The following is a 19,237-nucleotide window of genomic DNA, read 5'->3' as shown; positions in this document are numbered from 1 at the left end:
TCGGGATTAGATGTCCAATGCCCACCCTTCACCGTTCAGCTGCAGCAGCTGGTGCTGTACCAATAGATAACATATTGGAAATGTAGTCCTTGATGCCAGAGTTTTTCCTATTTGAATGCAACCGTGCTCTGGCCTTGCACTGTAGATCATATATGGCAGCCAATAAATAACAAAAAAAATGTCTTTATTTACAATATAATAAACTTTGCAGATTGCAATGGGAATGTGACAAGGTAGTAAAATCAGTGCAACAGCTGCTATTCAGTCTTATCACTACAAAACAGGCACATAATTATACCACAAAACACACTGGAATATAAGGGTTTACTGCTGTTTCAGACCACAGACTGAAAACAGAGAAAATCCTCCTGCATCAAGAACAACCATCATCAGCTCTTGACATGTGATTGGAGACACTGGACAATGCCAGTAGTGCATTTTTTAATGAAACTGTACTATTTGCAAGGCCAGTGATTCTAACCTCTCCCAGGTTTTTGGTCATTTGGTCAGGTCAGTGTCTAGCCTTGAAATAAATAACATACTTGGGAATGCTGGGACTGAAATATTTGTTACGGATAAAACTCTTCTTGCTGCAATTTGTCTATCCTCAACAGTAATGTAACTTAACAGTAGACCACTGTGGGGGGGGGGGGGGGGGGGGGAATCAATGTAATGATGAATCCAAGTTAGAGATTTCTGTCTGTAACATAATGGTGTATTTAAGAAGACAAACAGAACATAAATATTCAGTTCTGGGAGGGTTGTCTATAGAGTTGGACAAAGAGAATGACAAATTAGACGTGTTGTCTTATTTGTCAAAGTTTTGCAAGAACTTCTTGAAAACTATATAAGACTACAAAAAAAGAGTGTTGGCTGACATTGACTTTTTCCTCCACAGTCATTGGACCTCAGCCCTGCTAAACATTTAAAGGGGACACTGCAAAGGCCAAGCATTCACTGATTTCTCAAGAAGATATTTGGAACACTTTCAGATCATGCCAGGAAAACATGCCTTATCGGTTTTTGCACAAACTTGCCGCATGCACTTTCAGTTTGAGTGATGTTATTAAAGCCAAGACAGTTGAGGGAAGAGGAGAGAGGTGTGTGTTAAGCTGATAAAGTCATTGTAATGTACTATTTGTCAATCAAGTTGAGTTCAAATGCACAACAGAAGCAACAGAAACTCATTTAGTCGTCTTAGAGTTTGAAGCTGATTGTATATACACTCCATGTGTGATTACAGCAGTGACGTGGGATGAAACTTTCAGGCAGGCACCTAACTAGATGTGAATGATTTTCGGCTTATCGCTGAAGTCAATCGTTTTCTGAGCTCCTGCAAGCTGAAGGAGCCAGTTGATGGGCATGTGGTCCAGGCGGTTCATGTCAAGATGGGAAAAATGGACTTTGGAGCCTGTAGAGAGGGAGAAAACAGTGAGTGTGAAGAAAAAAGATATAAGATATAATGCAGTGGCAACATTAACACATGACATTATATATAGAGAGAGACCAACTTACCAGGTCCTGCAATGATGGCTCCACCTTGTTGATGTAGGTCACCCTGAAAATCAAAGGCAGGACTAGTCATGGCTCTCCATATAGTCTTGATTTGGCCCATAAAAACGCCAGACTTCACATGGGGACTAGGCTGTGCTGAGTTCACAAACACAGATACAAAGACAAAGTTTCATTATCATCTCAAAATAAGCTTACTTATACACTCCAACAGTGTTTTTGCATACCAGAGTCTGTGAATGTCTCCTCTCTCTTCATCCCCAGCTTTTGGTAAATGCGCCTCTCTGGGTCCACATATATTTCATAAGGATACTCCGTGAGCAAGCAGAACGACTACATGACAGAACAAGAAGAAAGAGTACATTTGTCTGGAAAACTATAGTGCCTGCTGTGATATTTATATACACTCATCAGACACTGTAATAGGTACACCTTGCAAAAGTTAGACCTTAATTCTTTGTGGCATACATTCAACAGAGATTTTGGTTCATATTGAATTGATAGCATCACACAGTTGGTGCAGCTTTGATGGCTGCACATCCATCATGCCAAAGACGTTCTACTGGATTGCAGTAGTGGAAATTCTTATATAGTGAATAGTGAATTCTTTCTCTTGTTCCTTGAACTAGTTTTGATTATCTGAGCTTTTTGATGTGTAATCCTGCTGGAAATAGCCATCAGAAGATGCGAATACTGTAGTCAGAAAGGGATGGACGTGGTCAAGATCAATACTCGGGAAGGCTGCGGAGTTTAAAATCACACTCAATTGGTTCCAAGTGGCCCAAGGTGTACCAAGAAAATATGCCTTCCACCATTATACCACCAGCAGCCTGAACAGTTCAGAATCAATCCACACTTTCATTCTTTTTTTTACTTCAGATCCTATCATCTGAATGTAGAAGTAGAATTGGAGACTCATGAGACCAGAATGCTTTTTTTCAAACCTCTATTGCCCGATTTTGTTGAGCCTGTGCAAACTGCAGCCTCAGTTTCCTGTACTTAGCTGACAGGAGTGGCTCTAGGTGTGGTCTTTTGCATATTTTGGTTGTAACAAGTGGTTATTTCAGTTACTCGTGCCTTCTTATCAGCTCGAAGCAGTCTGGACATTCTCCTCTTACTTTTCACACAGACAACTGGTGCTCACTGGATATTTCCCCCTTTTTTTTCTCGACCATTCTCTGTAAACCTTAGAGATGGCACTGTGGCAGAATTCCAATAGAGCGGCCACATGTCAAAACCAGACTCAATTAAATCACCTTTCTTCAAAACTTCAGCGAGTTGTTTTGACCATGTCTGCATGCATAAATGCACTGAGTTGCTGCCATGTGGTTGGCTGATCAGATATTTGCTTTAACAAGCAGCTGAACAAGTGTCCAGTGGGTGTATATATATAACAAAATAATTACCTTTATGTGATGATAAGCGGACTGACCTATCACGACCAGTCTAATTTCAGCATCCTGCAACAACACACATGGAATTTTGGATTTCTCATGATCAATTATTTATGTTAATACTCATCAGACCTCCTATTGCTACAACTGAGCACCTTTGCTGCCAGTGTTGCAGCTGTGCTCTTTGTTTTGATAGCCTCTAGTGCAATGGTCCTTACTAAACAGAACTTACCTCCAGTACTTCTCTGGGTATTTTTCCCAAATCATCAGCATACTCTTTACAGCTGTAGCACAAGAAATTCTGCAGGGACACATATTACATAACATGTTAAAAGTCTGTAGTGATGAGAGAGATCACTGCATTTAAAAATTCACATCTTGCGCCATAACATTTATCCCTCTGTCTTCACCTATGAAGAACGATCTCTTCATTCGTCCATTTCCAACACACCACAGGAAATTCTTGGAGCATCTGGCCAGCTACACTTAGGCTCACCTACTTTGAAGCCTATCAAGACCCAGTTAAAAACGCAACTTAAGGTAGGGTGCCTATGCGAACCCATAACTCATCAGCAAAGTTAAGCCAAATGAAGTTTTCCCTACCCGCACAAAAATTATGACCGATTTCCTGTCTTGGTATAGGGTCTTGAACGGAAGAGAAACTCCATGCCGGTCGTAAATTAAACAGTCTTCGACGTCTCTGAGATTAATATTCACAAAACAGGTCACATTTTCCTGGCTTCCTTTAGTTACTTGTCGAGTTATTGGTGAAACTACTTCAGCCATTTTTTTTTCTCAGAGGATCCAGAATTCGCAGTGCTGCTATTTTGGGAGTTGCAATTCAGCCTGGAGGAGCTGGTGCCTGGAAAATTCACGCCCATATGCTCTCTCTCTCTCTCTCTCTCTCTCTCTCTCTCTCTCCAGGAGAACGAAGAGAGACGGCGAACACATATTCATTGGTTAAACATTGGTTAATATTATCTTAATCTCCGGATTTAGTTGTATAAATAAGGCAATACAAAACAGAAACTGACCGGTGCGTCAGTGCGCGCGCGCTCTGACTTCACAATAACAGTTAGGCAACATTTATTTATATATAGCCTATTTCAGCTCAGTGAACAACATTGCCATGGATATGAGGCCATTAAAAGCTATTGTTTACAGTGTAGTCGCTCAGATGCGAGAGCAGATACTCTAGCAGAAATTCCGCAAACACTTTTCAGAATAAACATGATGGGTCTTACAGTTGTGTTTCTATGGATTCCAGCCCATTATGGAATAATGGGGAATGAAATGGCAGACAGAGCGGCGAAGGAAGCCACAAGACATGGGACAGTTGACATGGCTGTTAGTTTTGGTCAAGCTGAAGTGAAGAGTATCATAAGGCAAGAAATGAGGAGTAGTTGGCAAAAGCAGTAGGAGGAGGAAAGGAGAGGACGATGGTTGTATACAATACAAAGGGGGGTAGGAGAAATGAGAACCACTGGAAGGAGCAGGAGAGAGGAGATGGTCATAGAGATTGAGATTTGGACATACTGGGTTAAATGCTACATTATTCTTGATTGGGAAACATAATACGGGGAAATGTGCCTTCTGTGGAGAAACAGAAACTATAGAGCATGTGATATTGCACTGTCTGAAATATCAGGTGGAGAGGAGACAATTAAACCAAAACCTCATTAATATGAATATGAAACTGGATCTGGTTGACCTATTGCAAAAGGATTCTGGAAGTAGGAGTTAACAGGCTTTATTTCGGTTTTTTAAAGCGGGAAGAGTGTTTGAAAGGCTTTGAGGTTTTTTGTTTGTTTGTTTGTTTGTTTGTTTGATTGTTTGTTTGTTTGTTTTGGGGGTGGGGGCGTCATTTCAGTCCACACTCCATACTAGTGGTGGCGGTAATGCACCAATCAGTTGTTTGCCAACCGCCAATAACATTTAAGAATAAGAAGAACATTGCCATGGGAATTTACAATGAAATACAGTTTGAACTTTACATCCAGATTATTATATCTCTCTCTGTGTATATTAAATATATATAGAGTAGACATACTGTACAGTTCGGTACTGTAGAAAATTACATGTGCTATGTATATTGTCGTTAACAGTCTCTCATCTTGTGTTATGTTTATAAATTATAATTTTATGCCCTGATTCTCTCTCCCCAAAGTGTTTTTTTTTAGCTCCTCGCAAGACCAAGTTGGCTGCAATATACTGTAGTTACTGCAAAAAAACCCAGTTAAGTTACATACAACTATACATTTTATCCTATTTGTGACTTTTAAGTTTTACATTTCATACTTTAGTCTAATACTGCTTGGTGGTCTAGACTTGAAGTGTTTAATGCATGAAACGTTTAAGATACAAACAATGAGTTCATTCCGATTAACTTTGATGTATTTTGGCAGTATGTGTATATTTTATGCTTGTTTTATGTTGGATTCATTATTTTAAATTCGCATAATATACAGCGTGTGTAGACACAATATCAACTATTATGTTCACGAATAAAATCTGATTATTTGTTGGGAGTGACCAGAATGGACAGGATTAGAAATTAGTGCACCAGAGGGACTGCTCATATCCAGTGCTTGATGATTTAGAGAGGCAAGGCTGAGGTGGTTTGGACATTTGAAGAGGAGCGGTAGTGGATATACTGGACAAAAGGTGCTAAATGTGTAGCTGTCAGGGAAGAGGAAGACCAGTAAATAAAGTAACTGCAAGAATAAAGGTGTTAAGAGTAGAAATTTATAAGGTAGGTAGTGTTTTCTGTAACAACCACTGTCAGTAGATTATTTTGGGGCGGTTGTCCAGTTTTCCTATGGTTAATAAATTAAAAGTTTGTTTTTAATTTAAATGATCTTGTGGCGATACCTCCACAATCTAAACACGATACAAAATGATTCCCATACTCTATTATAATTCCACATTTGTATGCATTAGATAGCTTAATATTTAGACCCTGTGTTTTCTAAGTCAGTTTTCAAAGCTTCATTTACCTATCGTTGAAAAAAATCAATCCAGTGTTTGGTTCTTCTCTATCCCCAAAATCCTGGGAACAGGATTTTCATTGATGGCGAATTACGAATCGCCCTCGTCGGCTTCCTTCTCGCTGCCCTCTCGGTGCGGAAGTGCTGTCCTCAAGAGCAGCAGCAGCAGCAGCAGAGGTACAACCAGAGCTGCTACTGTTTTGGAAGAGCAGAACGGCGATTTAGTGGCCGTTTTTCCTAAGCCCTTGTCTCTCCTTTCGGGGCTCGTCACCGTTCATCTTGACCGTGGAGCTTAGCAGTATTATGCGAGCGCAGTGCGGAGTGTGGGAGCACCGTGTGAAGTGGTGAGAGATGATTGCTTTTGGGGCTATAGCTAACTTAGCATCTGGGGATGGAGCAGGCTAGCCTGACAGAAAACTGCGAAGCAATCGCGTCTTTCTTTCCCTCAAAAACAGCGTTAAGTTCGTGTGAATGTTGAAGGCAAATCTGCGGCAATTCCAGGCAAACCGCAGGTGTCACGTTAAGTCTGCATTGGCTTTTCTACATGCTAAACAAATGACCACCTGTTCACTGTTTACATCTCTGTGTTTTGATTCAGCAGCCATCAACCGGTGCTGCACTGCTGCAGTTATCCGACGAGATTTTTCACGTCCTCAACAAATGTGGATCATTAAAAAAACAAACAAAACAAAAACAACCCCAAACCCCCAAAACATTTTTCAAGTTATGCACAGCATCCACGCATGAATCTTTTCCATCGTAGGCAAGCACGGCTGCAAAGCTTGCTGCTCTTTGTTGTGTGCTGTGCTGAGATTTAGGTTTTACTCTTAAATTGTGAGTGTTTTTAACAAATAACATCAGTATTTCATTGCAGTACTGTGTTGTTGGGCTCTCCGGTGCTGAGTTTAATGACACATGTGGTTGCTGTCAGTCTTGTCCATCGTCGTGTCTGTTTCAGCAGAAAGGACTGTCCTGATTGTTGTTGACATACAGGATCAGGCTCAGATTTTTCTTTTCTTTTTGTGTGGAAATCTGTGCCATTATTTACACGAGCCCACCACGATCACAAATACACCCTTCCAGATTAAGTTAATCTCACTCTCCACCCCGTGTGTGTGTGTCAGACAACTCTAGCGTTATCTTGTAAAGTTCCCATCTTTTCTTGAGCATTCTTTCACTGCAGCTATAAAAAACAGCCTTGAAAATATTGAAGGATGGCCATTAGATTTTCCTACTAAAGGTTCATGTTGACTCTTCCTTTAGGGAAAAGAGGAACATTAAAGCAGCTAATGACAGGCTTAATAAAGCACGAAAAAAAGCCTCATTTAAAAAAGGAGATAATGATAATGATAGCTGTTAGTGATCCTGCAATTTTCCCGTATTATTTTATTTATGTGGGGCAAAACATTGTTAGCAAAAAGACATTTTCTCTTAATTGATGAAATACATCTTTACTCATAAAAATGTATTAAAGTATCAGACATATATATATATATATATATATATATATAACAATGTTTTGAATAGTCATTTTAAGCAAAAGAAAGGATATCCTTTGTTCTCTTAATTATACAGGGGCTAAATAATTCACCTATGCTATGTTTATGTACTGACTACAATAAATTCGTAGTACTGAGGATGGAAACTATCAAATTCTTTTTTCATTGAATCGTTTTTTCTTCATTGCGTATTTTTTGATGCCAAGTCTTAACACTACAACTTTCATAGAATTTTCATATCATTACAAACTAGCATCTGTCGCTCTCACAACAGCCTTTTTCAGTACATCCATGAACCTCCTCTGAGGTCTTGCTCTTTTCCTCCTGCCTGGCAGCTACATATTTAACATCTTTTGTCCATTATATCCACTAACCCTGTGCTGCACATGTCCAAACCATCTCAGCCTTGCTTCTCCAACTTTGCCTCCAAACTGCTTGACTTGAGCTGACCTTCTGATATGCTGATTTGTAATCCTGTTCATTTTGGTCACTGCCAATGAAAATATGAGCGTCTTCCACTCTGTCACCTTTAGCTCGGCCTCCTGTTAGTGCTGAAACATATATATATATTTGACCAATCCTTTTTTTTTTGTTGTTGTTCCAGAGTTTCCTTGAATCATCTATATGGGCCATCTTTTTTCGAAAAATGGTTATCGCCTGAAGAAGAGGACACGCAAATTGCATCACAGGAAGAAGAAGAAGAGGAACTGTTTTCTGCACGGGCCCTGCATGCTCTGCTTTATCGTCCACGGCAACAGCGGTGGTTTCGACGACGAGAGCGACCACTTTGAGGCCAACGGGTGTCGACACAACAGCATCACGGGAATCAGCGTCCCAGGTGTTGGCGGAGTCGGCATCGGAGCGTCAGCTGCCACGAAGCTTGCGGAGCGATACGCGACCCTCGCATCTCCGGAGGATTGCTCCAAGTTCTTGTTGTCACCGAGAGAACTTGCTATCTGGGAGGGCCAGGGGAGGAGCCTTTTGTCAGCTGTTCCTGCCAAACTAATTCCACCACCGGCCCTCTTCCGAACCGCTGGTGTGTCTGTGACTGTGCCCATACCTGTGCCTGTGCCTGGTTGCACCAGCGATTACACAGAGATGGTAGGCATCCGGTTCGGAGCATTAATTCCTAATTAATATAGGCTTTTAATAATTTTCAAATAACTGTATTGCATATTTATTTACATTTAACAGCATGAATTTCTTTCTGTAATTGTAACTAAATTTGCCTGAAAATCTGATTCCAAGTGACCTGTCTCTGTGTGTGTGTGTGTGTGTGTGTGTGTGTGTGTGTGTGTGTGTGTGTGTGTGTGTGTGTGTGTGTGTGTGTGTGTGTGTGTGTGTGTGTGTGCGTGTGTGTCCGATTGCAGGTGTGTAAGAGGAAGTGCTCAGAGGTGCAAAGGTGCACCCCTTGTAAGCAGCCGCGCTGTGCCTTCGCTGCTCCTGATGGAGGGCTGGAGAATGGAGGTGGGGGGGAGGCGGCCTCGAACTCTGAAACGGGCCATTGCCACCTTCCCCTTTGCCCGCTTCCCTCCTCCTCTTCCTCCTCCGCTTCCTCTTCTTCCTCACCTGCTGATGGCTGCTGTGGGTTGGGTCTTCACGCCGATTTGCCCCACAGTTCTGACTCGTCCCCGCCCTGCGCACATAACTATGACGACTGCCAGGCAAGAAGTTCTGAAGCTGCTGATCACTTGAGTATCAATCATCTGCCTTCCTCCATCCTTCTTAAGGTCAGAAGAAGTTTTTTATTTAATGTTTTCATATGGTTTGGTGCAGACAAAGACACTGGAAAACTGAATTGTTGTCTGATGGCTTTTAAGGGACTGAAAACACCCTTTTTTTCCCCTCACAGGTGCTGTCTCACCTGACAGTAAAGGAGCGCTGTCTTTGTGCCTCTCTGGTTTGTAAGTACTGGAGGGACCTCTGCTTGGACTTCCAGTTCTGGAAGCAAATCGACCTCAGTGGCCTACAACAAGTAAGAGACACAGTTGTCTACAAAAAAGTCAGAAAGAACAGGAAACTTTGATTTCTGTGCTGATTATTGTGTCTTTTTATGTTATCTTGCTCTGCAGGTAAATGATGATCTTCTGGTGAAAATAGCTTCTCGGAGGCAGAATGTGACCGAGATTAACATCTCGGATTGCAGGGCGGTCCATGACCACGGCGTGTCCTCCCTGGCTTCACAGTGTCCTGGCTTGCAGAAATATACCGCCTACCGCTGCAAGCAGCTGGGTGACATTTCTTTGTGTGCTTTGGCTACACACTGCCCTCTTCTGGTGAAGGTGCATGTGGGCAACCAGGACAAACTGACAGATGCAGCATTGAAAAAGGTGTGGATTCAGAACTGGGGTTGACACACAATGGGCCTCATTCACTTATGTGCATATACATGTTCTTGTCCTGATCGGTACAAATGCAAAATTACAGTCATATTTATGATACGTGGGAACGAGCCAGTTGTGTTCTTACCACCGTGTATATGTTAGTGCTGCAATCAGCATACTGCCGCGTGCCCGTTCTTAATTTAACACATTTATTGAAAAAAAGAAAGAAAGAGAGATGCTAAAAACAGTTTCATTTTAGAAAAACACTGTCGTTCAAGTGAAAAGAAACAATTTGACATCAAACTTGAAACGGAAAAAAAAGACAACCAGAGCATAACAAAAAGAAGAAAGCAGGTGGAGGACAAGGATCTGTCAGCCCAAGACGAGTAACTCAGCGACAGCAATTATTCTCCAGCATCTGTGGGATAGTGCCAAGAAATTAGACTTTAACTGATGACATCCAACAAGAAAGGAAGCCATCTTTAAGAGAGAGATAAGATGAGATAATGTCTATTAGAATATGTTTTTTTAAAAAAGCTTAAAACCTGTGCCTTTTTATACTCAGTGTTTTCCTTTCTTGGCTTGTAATCTCAGAGTTTATTGTGTATTTTATTCAAATTCTGAGCGCTTTTGTTCTTAAGCGGTTTTGAAAAAATAATCACTAAAAAGAAACTTATAGTCATCAGCAGCATTAGTATTAATATTAAGTTTAAAAATGTGTGTTTACATTTTCAAGACAGCCAAACCTTCATCATTTCGTCACGTATGCATGTTCAGAGGATCGTAGAGTGCAAACAAATTCAGGAAAGAAAATAATGGGCACTCACAGATTTGGGTTTGGAGCGTTCTTTCGCTTGGTTTATTTGCAGATTTGTGTACATATTGTTTGCGAACGAGATCCAGTAGATATGAACCCCTAGTTTAAATAAAAAGCAAACACATACACCAGTCATATCAGCTTAGTGAAGATTTTGAGCAATATCTTCTTTACTTCTCTGTTTTGTTTTGTTTTGTTTTATTTATTTATTTTTTACCTCAGCTGGGGGAGCACTGCAGTGAGCTGAAAGACATCCACTTGGGTCAGTGCTACGGTATCTCAGATGACGGCATCATGGCCTTGGCGAGAGGATGCCCTAAACTGCAGAGACTCTACTTGCAAGAGAACAAAATGGTCAGTTTTTACTGTTGGTTAAGGCTAAGAAGTCGTGCATTATTATAGCCCACTCAGTACGCCTTCTTCCAATAAGTACGTCAATGTCTTGAAGGTTTGCTAGACACCATCTATAATGATACACAGACTTATTCATTTCTGTCCTTCAGTATATTCCTTTTCTCACTCAAGCTTGGCTGGCAAACATTTGCAGGTGCTCCTTATCGTAGTGTTTTTTAAATACGCAGCTCAAATCTGCAAATAGCAGGGCACAATGAAAGTTTGCTGCAAGTGTCTGTCTTGTTGCTATATGGTAATCTCATCAGAGATTCTTTAAAGAAGGGAAAATATCTTTATCAGTGTGCATGATACATACACACATTATATGTTTGATAACTAACCTTTCAATCGCTTTTTGGTCTATTCTCTATAAAAGTTGATTTTGTTTTATATAATTTTTTAACTTAGTGCGACATTAGAAAGCTCAGTTGTTGTGATGCCATCTTGTCTTATTATAAAAACACCATCTGCAGTATAAAGCGACATACCTTAAACCACCACTAGATGTCGCTTTTTTCTAATTACTACAAACAGCCTTCCAGCTGCTTTCCCCTCATAGTCAGATGATTATTTGTGTAATTCTACCAGTATAGATGTGTTTTTTCTTAAACTTTATTGTTAATGTTTATGTTTAAAAAAATATTTATCTTTTAAATTATTTGGCTTGTCTGTGCCTATCCACCTGCTATCTCCATCGTTCTTGTTTCACTAATGGTTTCACCTTTTTCCCGCTACTATTTCTTTGGAGGCCATGAATAATCGTGACCTTGATGGATTGGTCTGCTTTAAGTTTTTAACAACAGCTCAGTTTGTTAAAATCCCATTCATCATCTTAATAGTATATGAAATTAGCGATTACCACTAGGTGAGAGATTAATATTGCTTCTTATAACGTTTCAGAGGACCAGTATCAATTTCAGATGGTCATTTTTCAGACGTGAAGGCGCTGAAGTTATTTTAGCTTCCTGTCATCAGGGCAGAGAGAAATGGGCTGAGCTTATATGGGAATTGTTATGTCTAGTCGCTCTGCTTGCTTGGCCTAAAATTGTCGTTAACTTTGCCAGGAGTTAAGACGACCCAGAAAGCACTTATTCTTTCTGACAGCTTAAAGGCTACCTAAGGGTCTCTGCTCCAGTCTCTCAGATATGAAGAAAACTGATTTTGTTGTTCTGTGGTAAAATGGTTTAGAATTGCAATCTTTAAGCGAGTCAGAAATATGCAGAAACACTTATTGATGCCTCTTTATGTATAATTACATTGCATATATTTTTTGATTTCTGAAGTTTCTTCAACCCTAAAGAATATAAAAGGTGTCTCAAGCTGTTGTACGCCAAAGATCTTGCTTCATACTGAAGTCTACAAGTCATGGACACACTAAAAGGTTTGAGGGCGCTTGGAAAAAGGCTTTCCTGAAAGGTTTATACAAAAAATGAAAGACTGAACTCTTGCAGAAATGTTGTGTGGGCTCAGCCCGTCTTCACTACATGAATTGATTCAGGAAAGTGCTGAGATTGGCTTTTTGGGGTTTTAGTGTGCTATAAATTGCAAAAATCATGGGAGTGTAGTGAAAGCCTCTTAAGACTACTTTGTAAAACTTCTCTTCTCATGCTGGCTTCTGTTGTGTGTTAATGTGGGTGTGAGTTTCTGTCTATCCTAATCAATCACAGATGAGGATGAGCCTTTCACTCACTCTGATCTTTTCTCTCTTTCTCGTCCTCCTCCTCCAAAATGGAATAATTAAATTGCTGCAGGATGTTGCTGTGTGGTCTGTTCACTCGCCCTCTTAACTTTTTCTTTGTCATGTGCACCCACGTACATTTTTTTCCCTTTCTGTCTTGCTTTCCTTTTTGCCATGATTGTGGTTTTACTGCCACGCTGAAGGGTTCGTTTTCTCTGTGTTAAGACCATATCAAGCTCTGGTGATGGTTCAAGACGTTTTTTGCAGGGGGGGATGCGCAACATCTCTGAATAGGCTTGTGCAACTTGAAGGACTCTTTTATGTTATTTGTTTAGCAGCAGTAGTTGTAACATTGCTATAATGTACACATTATTTTTTTGCAAAATCTTGGTAGTAATATCTGGACACTTTTGTGCCATTGGTTAGATTTTTCTTAATTTTTTTTAAAAAAAGGGGAGATGTGTAATTTCATACCCTGATTATCATACCGAAGCAGTGTGCCCTTCCCTATGATAATGACAGTTTAAAGTTGCTAATGTAATCCCGAGGATGGCTTTTACGCTCAGTAGTGTCTCCAAATTTTGTTTATGGTTGACAAACTGGAGCTTTCGCTTTCATTGCTTGTTAGCTCGGGGCCAAATCAGCCCAGGGCTATGGATAACCCTGGGCTGAGAGCGTTGTGTGAAAAGCAGGTGACTGCGGTATGTCTGTGCCCCTCTTCTTTTGACATCCACCCTGCATTCTTTATTGGCGTTCATCCACTATTTATGCCGGAGTTGGTATTATTGCAGCAGTTGGCTTTCAAGGCTTGTTTTCATCTTCTGAAGTGTTTTCTCGCTCGCTTCCCATTCATATTCTGTTCTCTTTCAGCACCTCGAAGGGCAAAGGCTGGGAGAATAGCAAATTCCCCTTTTCCCAGACTCGCTCCAGTTTGCCGTAGGGGGGGGAGAGGCAGCCCTGAAAGTTTAACTCTGAGTTCTGTCAGTTTTATAGACCAAGCAGTGGACAAAACAGAAGTTGCGAAAACCCCTCGTCACCCGTCTTTCCAACTTTGCTCCAGTGTACCTTTCAATTAAACACGTTGGAAACATTTTCGCTGGAGAAGCACTTTTCCTCACTCTCTTTTTTCCCGTGTCTTTAAACGGAAAAACCCCCCCAAAACGTTATCTGCTCTCGTGTCTTGTTAAAATCAAAGCGTGTGCACTTAATTTTCCTGCAGTGTGACGGGACATTCTTCCTCTGGCTCATCTCAAAGATGCCGCGTCTGAAAATGCACTCTCTCTCCCTCTTTCCCGCTTTCCCTCTCCCCCCTCTCGCTTACGCGCACAGGCTCTGATTATTAACGGTTTTAATTAGTCCAAAATGTGGAAATGTAAGTGGAATTAGAGATGACCTAACATAGATTACCATGTGCCCTCAATTTAGTTGTAATTACCACTCTGCATGTACAATCAGAGCTTCTCTCCCTTGTTTTTTTTTCTCCTCCCCTTTTTCGTTTTTCGACAGCTTTTTTTTTTTTAGCCCTCTCTTGTGGATATTTGGGAAGGAAGAGATGTATTTGTCTGTGGGACTTTGTGAAACACTAGAAAAAGATGAACTGTCAGTGTGAATGGTGTTTCCTGGCTATAGGTCAGTGGAGGAGGGCTCATCTCCCGTTCTGATTGGCTGGCTGTCAAGCTTGTCAGTAGTTGGGTTTTCGCTGGCAGGAGGACTGACAGTGAGGCTCCACAGGTCCAATCAAACATGATTGCAGATTAAAATGTATATTGACATTAGCAGATTTAATTAGCTGGATTAGAGGGAGAGATCAAAGAGAAAGGAAGTGATAATGATAGCTGTCAGTTATTATGGGATAGACCTTTTGACACGAACCAACACACATCGCACAAAAACACAGAGGAATATTTCAGATGGTGGCAGTGACACACATACACTCGGGAGCGGTGGGTGACTTGAATAGCTGCCATCTGCACTGGAGTCTCCTTTGGAAACTTTTTTCTTCCACATATTTGACTGTGATTAGAGATAAATAGAACCACTCTGACCAGGCGCATAAACACAGCATTACACATGCATAAACAATGTGGTGTCCATCTCCGCAATCCCCTCCAGTCTTTGTAGATGGCCATTTAGACTTTTCAGGATGTTGAACGTCAGATGTTGTCGAATGTATTAAGTCAGTTTAGTTGCTAATAGCACTGGATTATGTCCATCAGATTGGGAGGTGGGGGTAGGACTGCTCCCACTCAGAGTTTCCATGCTTTAGGATCCTGAAACATGCCAATGTTTTCTGATAGCAGATGCTGATAGTAATTATTTTTATTGTGTTGTTGTTTTTGCATTACAATGTTTGTCCGTCCATCCACTTTTTCAATTAAAGGTTGACAATCTGGGATAGCGGCTGGAGCCTGTCCCAGCTATTGAGGGTGAAGGGCGCGAACACAAAGAGAAAGACACCAGTTCATTCTCATCGTCACACCTAAGCCCACCTAAGCCAACACATTTTTTCCTTAATGTTATATTTTATTTCCCGAGTCCTCGTTTTACTGGGATATTCAACAACTTTGACATAAGCAATGGAAAATTTCAAGTCTTTTCAAAACTTGGCTTTGCCTTTTTTTCACACCTCAAAGATAAAAGTGATGTATTTTCATCAGTAACATGGTTTCCATAAACTCAACGATAAACCGAATATTTGTGTTGAGCTTGTTGTTTAAACGTTGGAAAACAGCAGCTGACAAAATGAAAAAATGATCAGCACAAATCATCTGAAGAACAGACAAATTGGTAAATGATCAATAGTAGAAACAATAAAACACTATAAATAATTGAAAGTTGCAGACTCATTTGGAAGAAGCTAAGAGGCTTGTTTATTGTAAGGAAATAAACTGTGATTTATACACTTCTTCTCATTATTATTATTATTGTTTACATTCTCATCATGTGGCCTATGTTAACAGCGGATTCCTCTCCCTCGCACATCTTCCTCTTTCCTCTTTTGAAGTGCATTTGTATTGATCTGTGTCCCCACAAAGACGGCTCTGTATGTGCGTGCGGCTTTTTTTTGCCGTTCGGCCTTTGCCTAAAGCGTAATCAGATGCATTAATGAGCACTGACTTTAACTCGAACAGCCGGCTGCACTCAGACGCAGACTTCGTCGATATGTTCTCTCTGCTGTCTGCCCAAGAACAAAACAAGTTTTGAAAAGAAGAAAGTGAAAGCGTTTTTCAAAATGCGAGTCTGTGAACTTTCCTCCAAAGCGATATTTCACTTTGCTGCCGTGTTTTCTTTTCAATATTAGTTACTGCGGTAAAGAGTCAGGATCAACATTCTTTTGTGTGTGTGTGTGTGTGTGTCCCACAGTCTATCAATAACACAGTCTAAATTACTTTGTAAAAAAGACGAAAAACACTTCGGTGTGGCAGGATGCTCTCTTGGATTCCTCGAGTGGCTCATGGAAATGTTAAAAGTATTAACCTTGTGGAAAGAAAACAAAGTCAAGTGAATGACTCACATTATAATGGAGAAGTGGGACGGGCCGCACAGCTGACTTTATACTGCTGAACAGTGACAGAATGCCAAAAAATGACACCGGCTATGAATCAGATATTTGTTTGGGCAGGGCAGCTAACCTGTGCTAGTAATGTCTACATTGATGTAACGATGGAAGTAAATGAGTTTTTACCAGCAGGAGCAAGAATCAAAATGATTCTTACATTTTACTTCACTTTTATGTTAGCTTATATACCTTTTTAAAAAGAAAATGAAAGTGTGTTCCAAGGCGTGCCAACACAGAGCTTTTAACTTATGCTCATTTGTTTTAAATAAAGGGTTTTGAACACATCAGCAATGAAAACATTAACAGTTTTTGAATGTGTTTCTATTAAGGCAGGTTATTATTAAGGCAAAACTCTGGCTTTGTTATAAACTGTTGTTTTAATTTGTTGCTCTAATTTGTCCTGTTTAAATCATTATAGCTCCTTGTACTGACTGTATTGCTTGACTTTGTTTTATCTTAGTCTATGTTGCCTCAAAAACCTATCAGTGACAAGGGCAGCAAATTAGCTCATGGTCAAAGTCCTACACTAATTTCATTGGTTGCCTTTTACTTCAGTTTATGAGAATGTCATCTCTTTAAAAATAAAATAAAAGAATGAACCTGTATCTCTTACAGAGCTTGCAAACTGCCCTCACAAGTGCACGGTAGACGGTTGCAGAGAAACCAGTTTGATCTTGTTTGATTTGCCTGGTTTTCAACTGCAGAGGGTGTAGTAGGACTGGATAAGAGCAGTAATACGACAGTGAATGAGCAGCGAGTGAGTTTATTTTCCTCTAGTACTTAAGACTGCACATAAAAAAACAAACCAAAAAACAAAAAGGTGTTTTTAGAAACTTGAACATCTCAAAAAGTATTAAATTCACACACATTTTCTGTTTACCTACTCCTGAGAAGTCATTTACCGAGAGTCTGATTTGGAGGAGAATCATGTCGCGTAACCTGTTGGTAGTGAGGCTGTAATATTTTCCTGCACGAGGATGCGTGTGTAGAATGGCTGATGAGTTTTTGTGGCCTTCGCGTCCTTTCCGATGTCACATAATTCATGTCAGAATTTGAATTTTATTGAAATGAAAATAAGCATTTTCTCACCTGTAGCGAGAAACTCTGAATGGCCTTTGCAGTGGTAATACATAATCTCCAAGTAGTGGAGATGTTGTAGCAGCGCTCATCTCCATGACGTTATCAAGCATTCGCCCGCAGCTACTGGAGTACCAGAAAAAGCACTGAAGAATGTTAATGCGGGTCTGACTTCCATTTCGATTCATTTTCTCTCCTTTGCTTACTCTGGCTGAGCACATGGACGGACTGCAGTCGGAGGCGGGGGATAAAGCTGAGATGAAACCCGCATTTAATTTCATTTTTTATTTTGTTACTGGGTGGTGAGTGCTCAGGCTGTGAAAAATTTGTCCTGCCCCTAGGCTAATAACTCAATGTTGTAAGATTTTAAAAGCTGACACTTTTTCTTTTTTCAAAGATGAATCTGAAAAAGGAATACTTATGTTGGATGAAGATGAGTGCTATAATATGAGCACGACCAAAATAATCTGTCAACGAAAACAAAGTTTTATCACCGTAGAGCGAATGAAGAGTCTTTTTCCTCTAAGTGAAATGCATTTTATCGTTAGTTTAATTATACTAACTTTCAGTTTTACTTCAGTCTAGCTACTTGGTGACCTGTGTGAAAGTCAAACTGTGGTAACTCACAGATGTATTTTTTGGTGGTCGATCTGGCCTTAACGGGCAGCAGCAAGTTGGAAAGGTTATGGCAACACTGCAGCCGGTAAGTTTTTGACCATCAGTAAAATTGGCACCCGTTTCAGTTTTCCAGAGGGCCAGCACTGGGCTTTGACCTGGCCGGTGTTTAAAGAGCATTGCTTTAGAGGCCCTCTGTTTATCCAGCCCCAGACAGCAGCAGCTTCTGACACCCAGCCAGGGATGTCACTATGATTCATGGCCCTTTCCGACACCTCGCTCATGCCTTTACTCTTCTTAATCTCTTTGCACTCTCTCTCTTCCTCCCCTCTCTCCTTCTCTCCGATGATGAGTTTTCCTTTTGTTTGAGAAGGGCAGAAATGATGTCATCATTTAAAGCCAGAGCCCGACGTCGGGACGGAGGCCTCGTCTTTAGCCTGTGAACTAGTTTGTGTGTGCATCGTGATGAATAGCCCTCCCCTGGGATTCGCTTCTGTCCTGTTTATGGAGAAAAGACAGATGTGTAGCACAGCAGAGACTTGGACAAAGTCTACCTGCCTTATTTCAAACTTTGTACCCTCCGTGCACGCGTGTGGTCCTCTTACTTATCTCCTCACTCTCCTCTCAAACAAGGCATGCGCTCCCTCTCAATTGCACTTCCCCTCTGTTGCCCTCTCCTGCTGCCGTCTGTCTTTAAGAGACCAAACTCGCTCTAAATGCTGACTTCATTAGTGATAGGAAGCACAAAGCCATCCGTAGGACCATTTATAGATGTTGTGGTTTATCTGTCTATTTATGTGCATGATCCATCCTCCTCCCCCCTCATCTACTATCTCACCCTCCACCAAGCGTCTTCCTTTACCTCCCGCTGTGATGCATTTGGGGCCGGTGATCGCGGCAGCGGTTCAATACTTGGGGTAATGAATGTGTTTAATAAGCACAGTGGGTCGATGGACTTAATGAAGGTGTGACAGAAGATGGGCCTGGAGAATGCTGCTCTAACAAGACTCTAACGAGCCTCTGGGGTTAACGAGGTCACGCTGTAATTGGGATTCCCTCACCTGTACAGTTTCTGTTTGTCTGTTTTCGGTCCACCGCTCTCAGCTTCTAAAGTACGTCCACTCTTGTACATTTCTTTGTTCCTCTATTGTGCTGTCACTGCTCTTTGAAAATGATTTTTTTTCCTCTCCACTGCCTGCTCCGTCTCTATTTGCTCGCTGCACAGTGCTTCCCTCTGTCTTCTCATAATTTTTCTGTCCATCTCTCACATACAGCTTTATGTTAGCTTCTGTTTCACTGCAGCTCGTCCATCTTTTCAAGGACAACCTGGCTAAGGAATGCTGGCTGAAATACATTAGAATCCTTTTTTATTTAATTTGTTT

The 19,237-nt window shown here is 41.0% G+C and overlaps 2 protein-coding genes across 4 annotated transcripts in view; one reads left to right on the top strand and one right to left on the bottom strand.

The window, feature by feature from the left end:
- Nucleotides 1–167: 167 nt before the first annotated feature.
- On the bottom strand, nt 168–3,924 carry prxl2c (peroxiredoxin like 2C). Of its 2 annotated transcripts, XM_004547161.6 has the most exons (6): nt 3,510–3,919; nt 3,139–3,207; nt 2,919–2,972; nt 1,740–1,845; nt 1,516–1,650; nt 168–1,411 (listed from the first exon to the last, which is right to left on the bottom strand). In XM_004547161.6, exons 1-6 carry the CDS (start codon nt 3,690–3,692, stop codon nt 1,281–1,283), a joined length of 678 nt encoding a protein of 225 aa, XP_004547218.1. In that variant the 5' UTR covers nt 3,693–3,919; the 3' UTR covers nt 168–1,280. The 2 variants fall into 2 exon arrangements, with proteins under 2 accessions (XP_004547218.1, XP_004547219.1); XM_004547162.6 differs by lacking the exon at nt 2,919–2,972 and having other exon boundaries at nt 3,510–3,924.
- Nucleotides 3,925–6,032: 2,108 nt separating this feature from the next.
- fbxl17 (F-box and leucine-rich repeat protein 17) overlaps nt 6,033–19,237 on the top strand; it is a 233,582-nt gene continuing 220,377 nt past the window's right edge. For both annotated transcript variants that reach the window (XM_004547163.3, XM_076890956.1), the window contains exons 1-6: nt 6,033–6,237; nt 7,997–8,493; nt 8,763–9,122; nt 9,245–9,367; nt 9,465–9,722; nt 10,756–10,887. In XM_004547163.3, coding sequence (XP_004547220.1) covers nt 8,017–8,493; nt 8,763–9,122; nt 9,245–9,367; nt 9,465–9,722; nt 10,756–10,887 — 1,350 coding nt within the window. In that variant the 5' untranslated portion in view covers nt 6,033–6,237; nt 7,997–8,016. The remainder of the gene's footprint in view (nt 6,238–7,996; nt 8,494–8,762; nt 9,123–9,244; nt 9,368–9,464; nt 9,723–10,755; nt 10,888–19,237) is intronic.

Source organism: Maylandia zebra, linkage group LG12 (genome assembly GCF_041146795.1).
Source record: "Maylandia zebra isolate NMK-2024a linkage group LG12, Mzebra_GT3a, whole genome shotgun sequence".
NCBI lineage: Eukaryota > Metazoa > Chordata > Actinopteri > Cichliformes > Cichlidae > Maylandia > Maylandia zebra.
This window is presented reverse-complemented; position numbering and strand designations above follow the sequence as displayed.

Coding starts and splice junctions, on each gene's coding strand:
- prxl2c (XM_004547161.6), bottom strand. CDS start 3,692: ATGGCTGAAGTAGTTTCACCAATAACTCGACAAGTAACTAAAGGAAGC. Junction 1,846..2,918: donor CCGCTTATCATCACATAAAG/GTAATTATTTTG, acceptor TCTGTCATGTAG/TCGTTCTGCTTGCTCACGGA. Junction 1,651..1,739: donor GGAGACATTCACAGACTCTG/GTATGCAAAAAC, acceptor TTGTGAACTCAG/CACAGCCTAGTCCCCATGTG.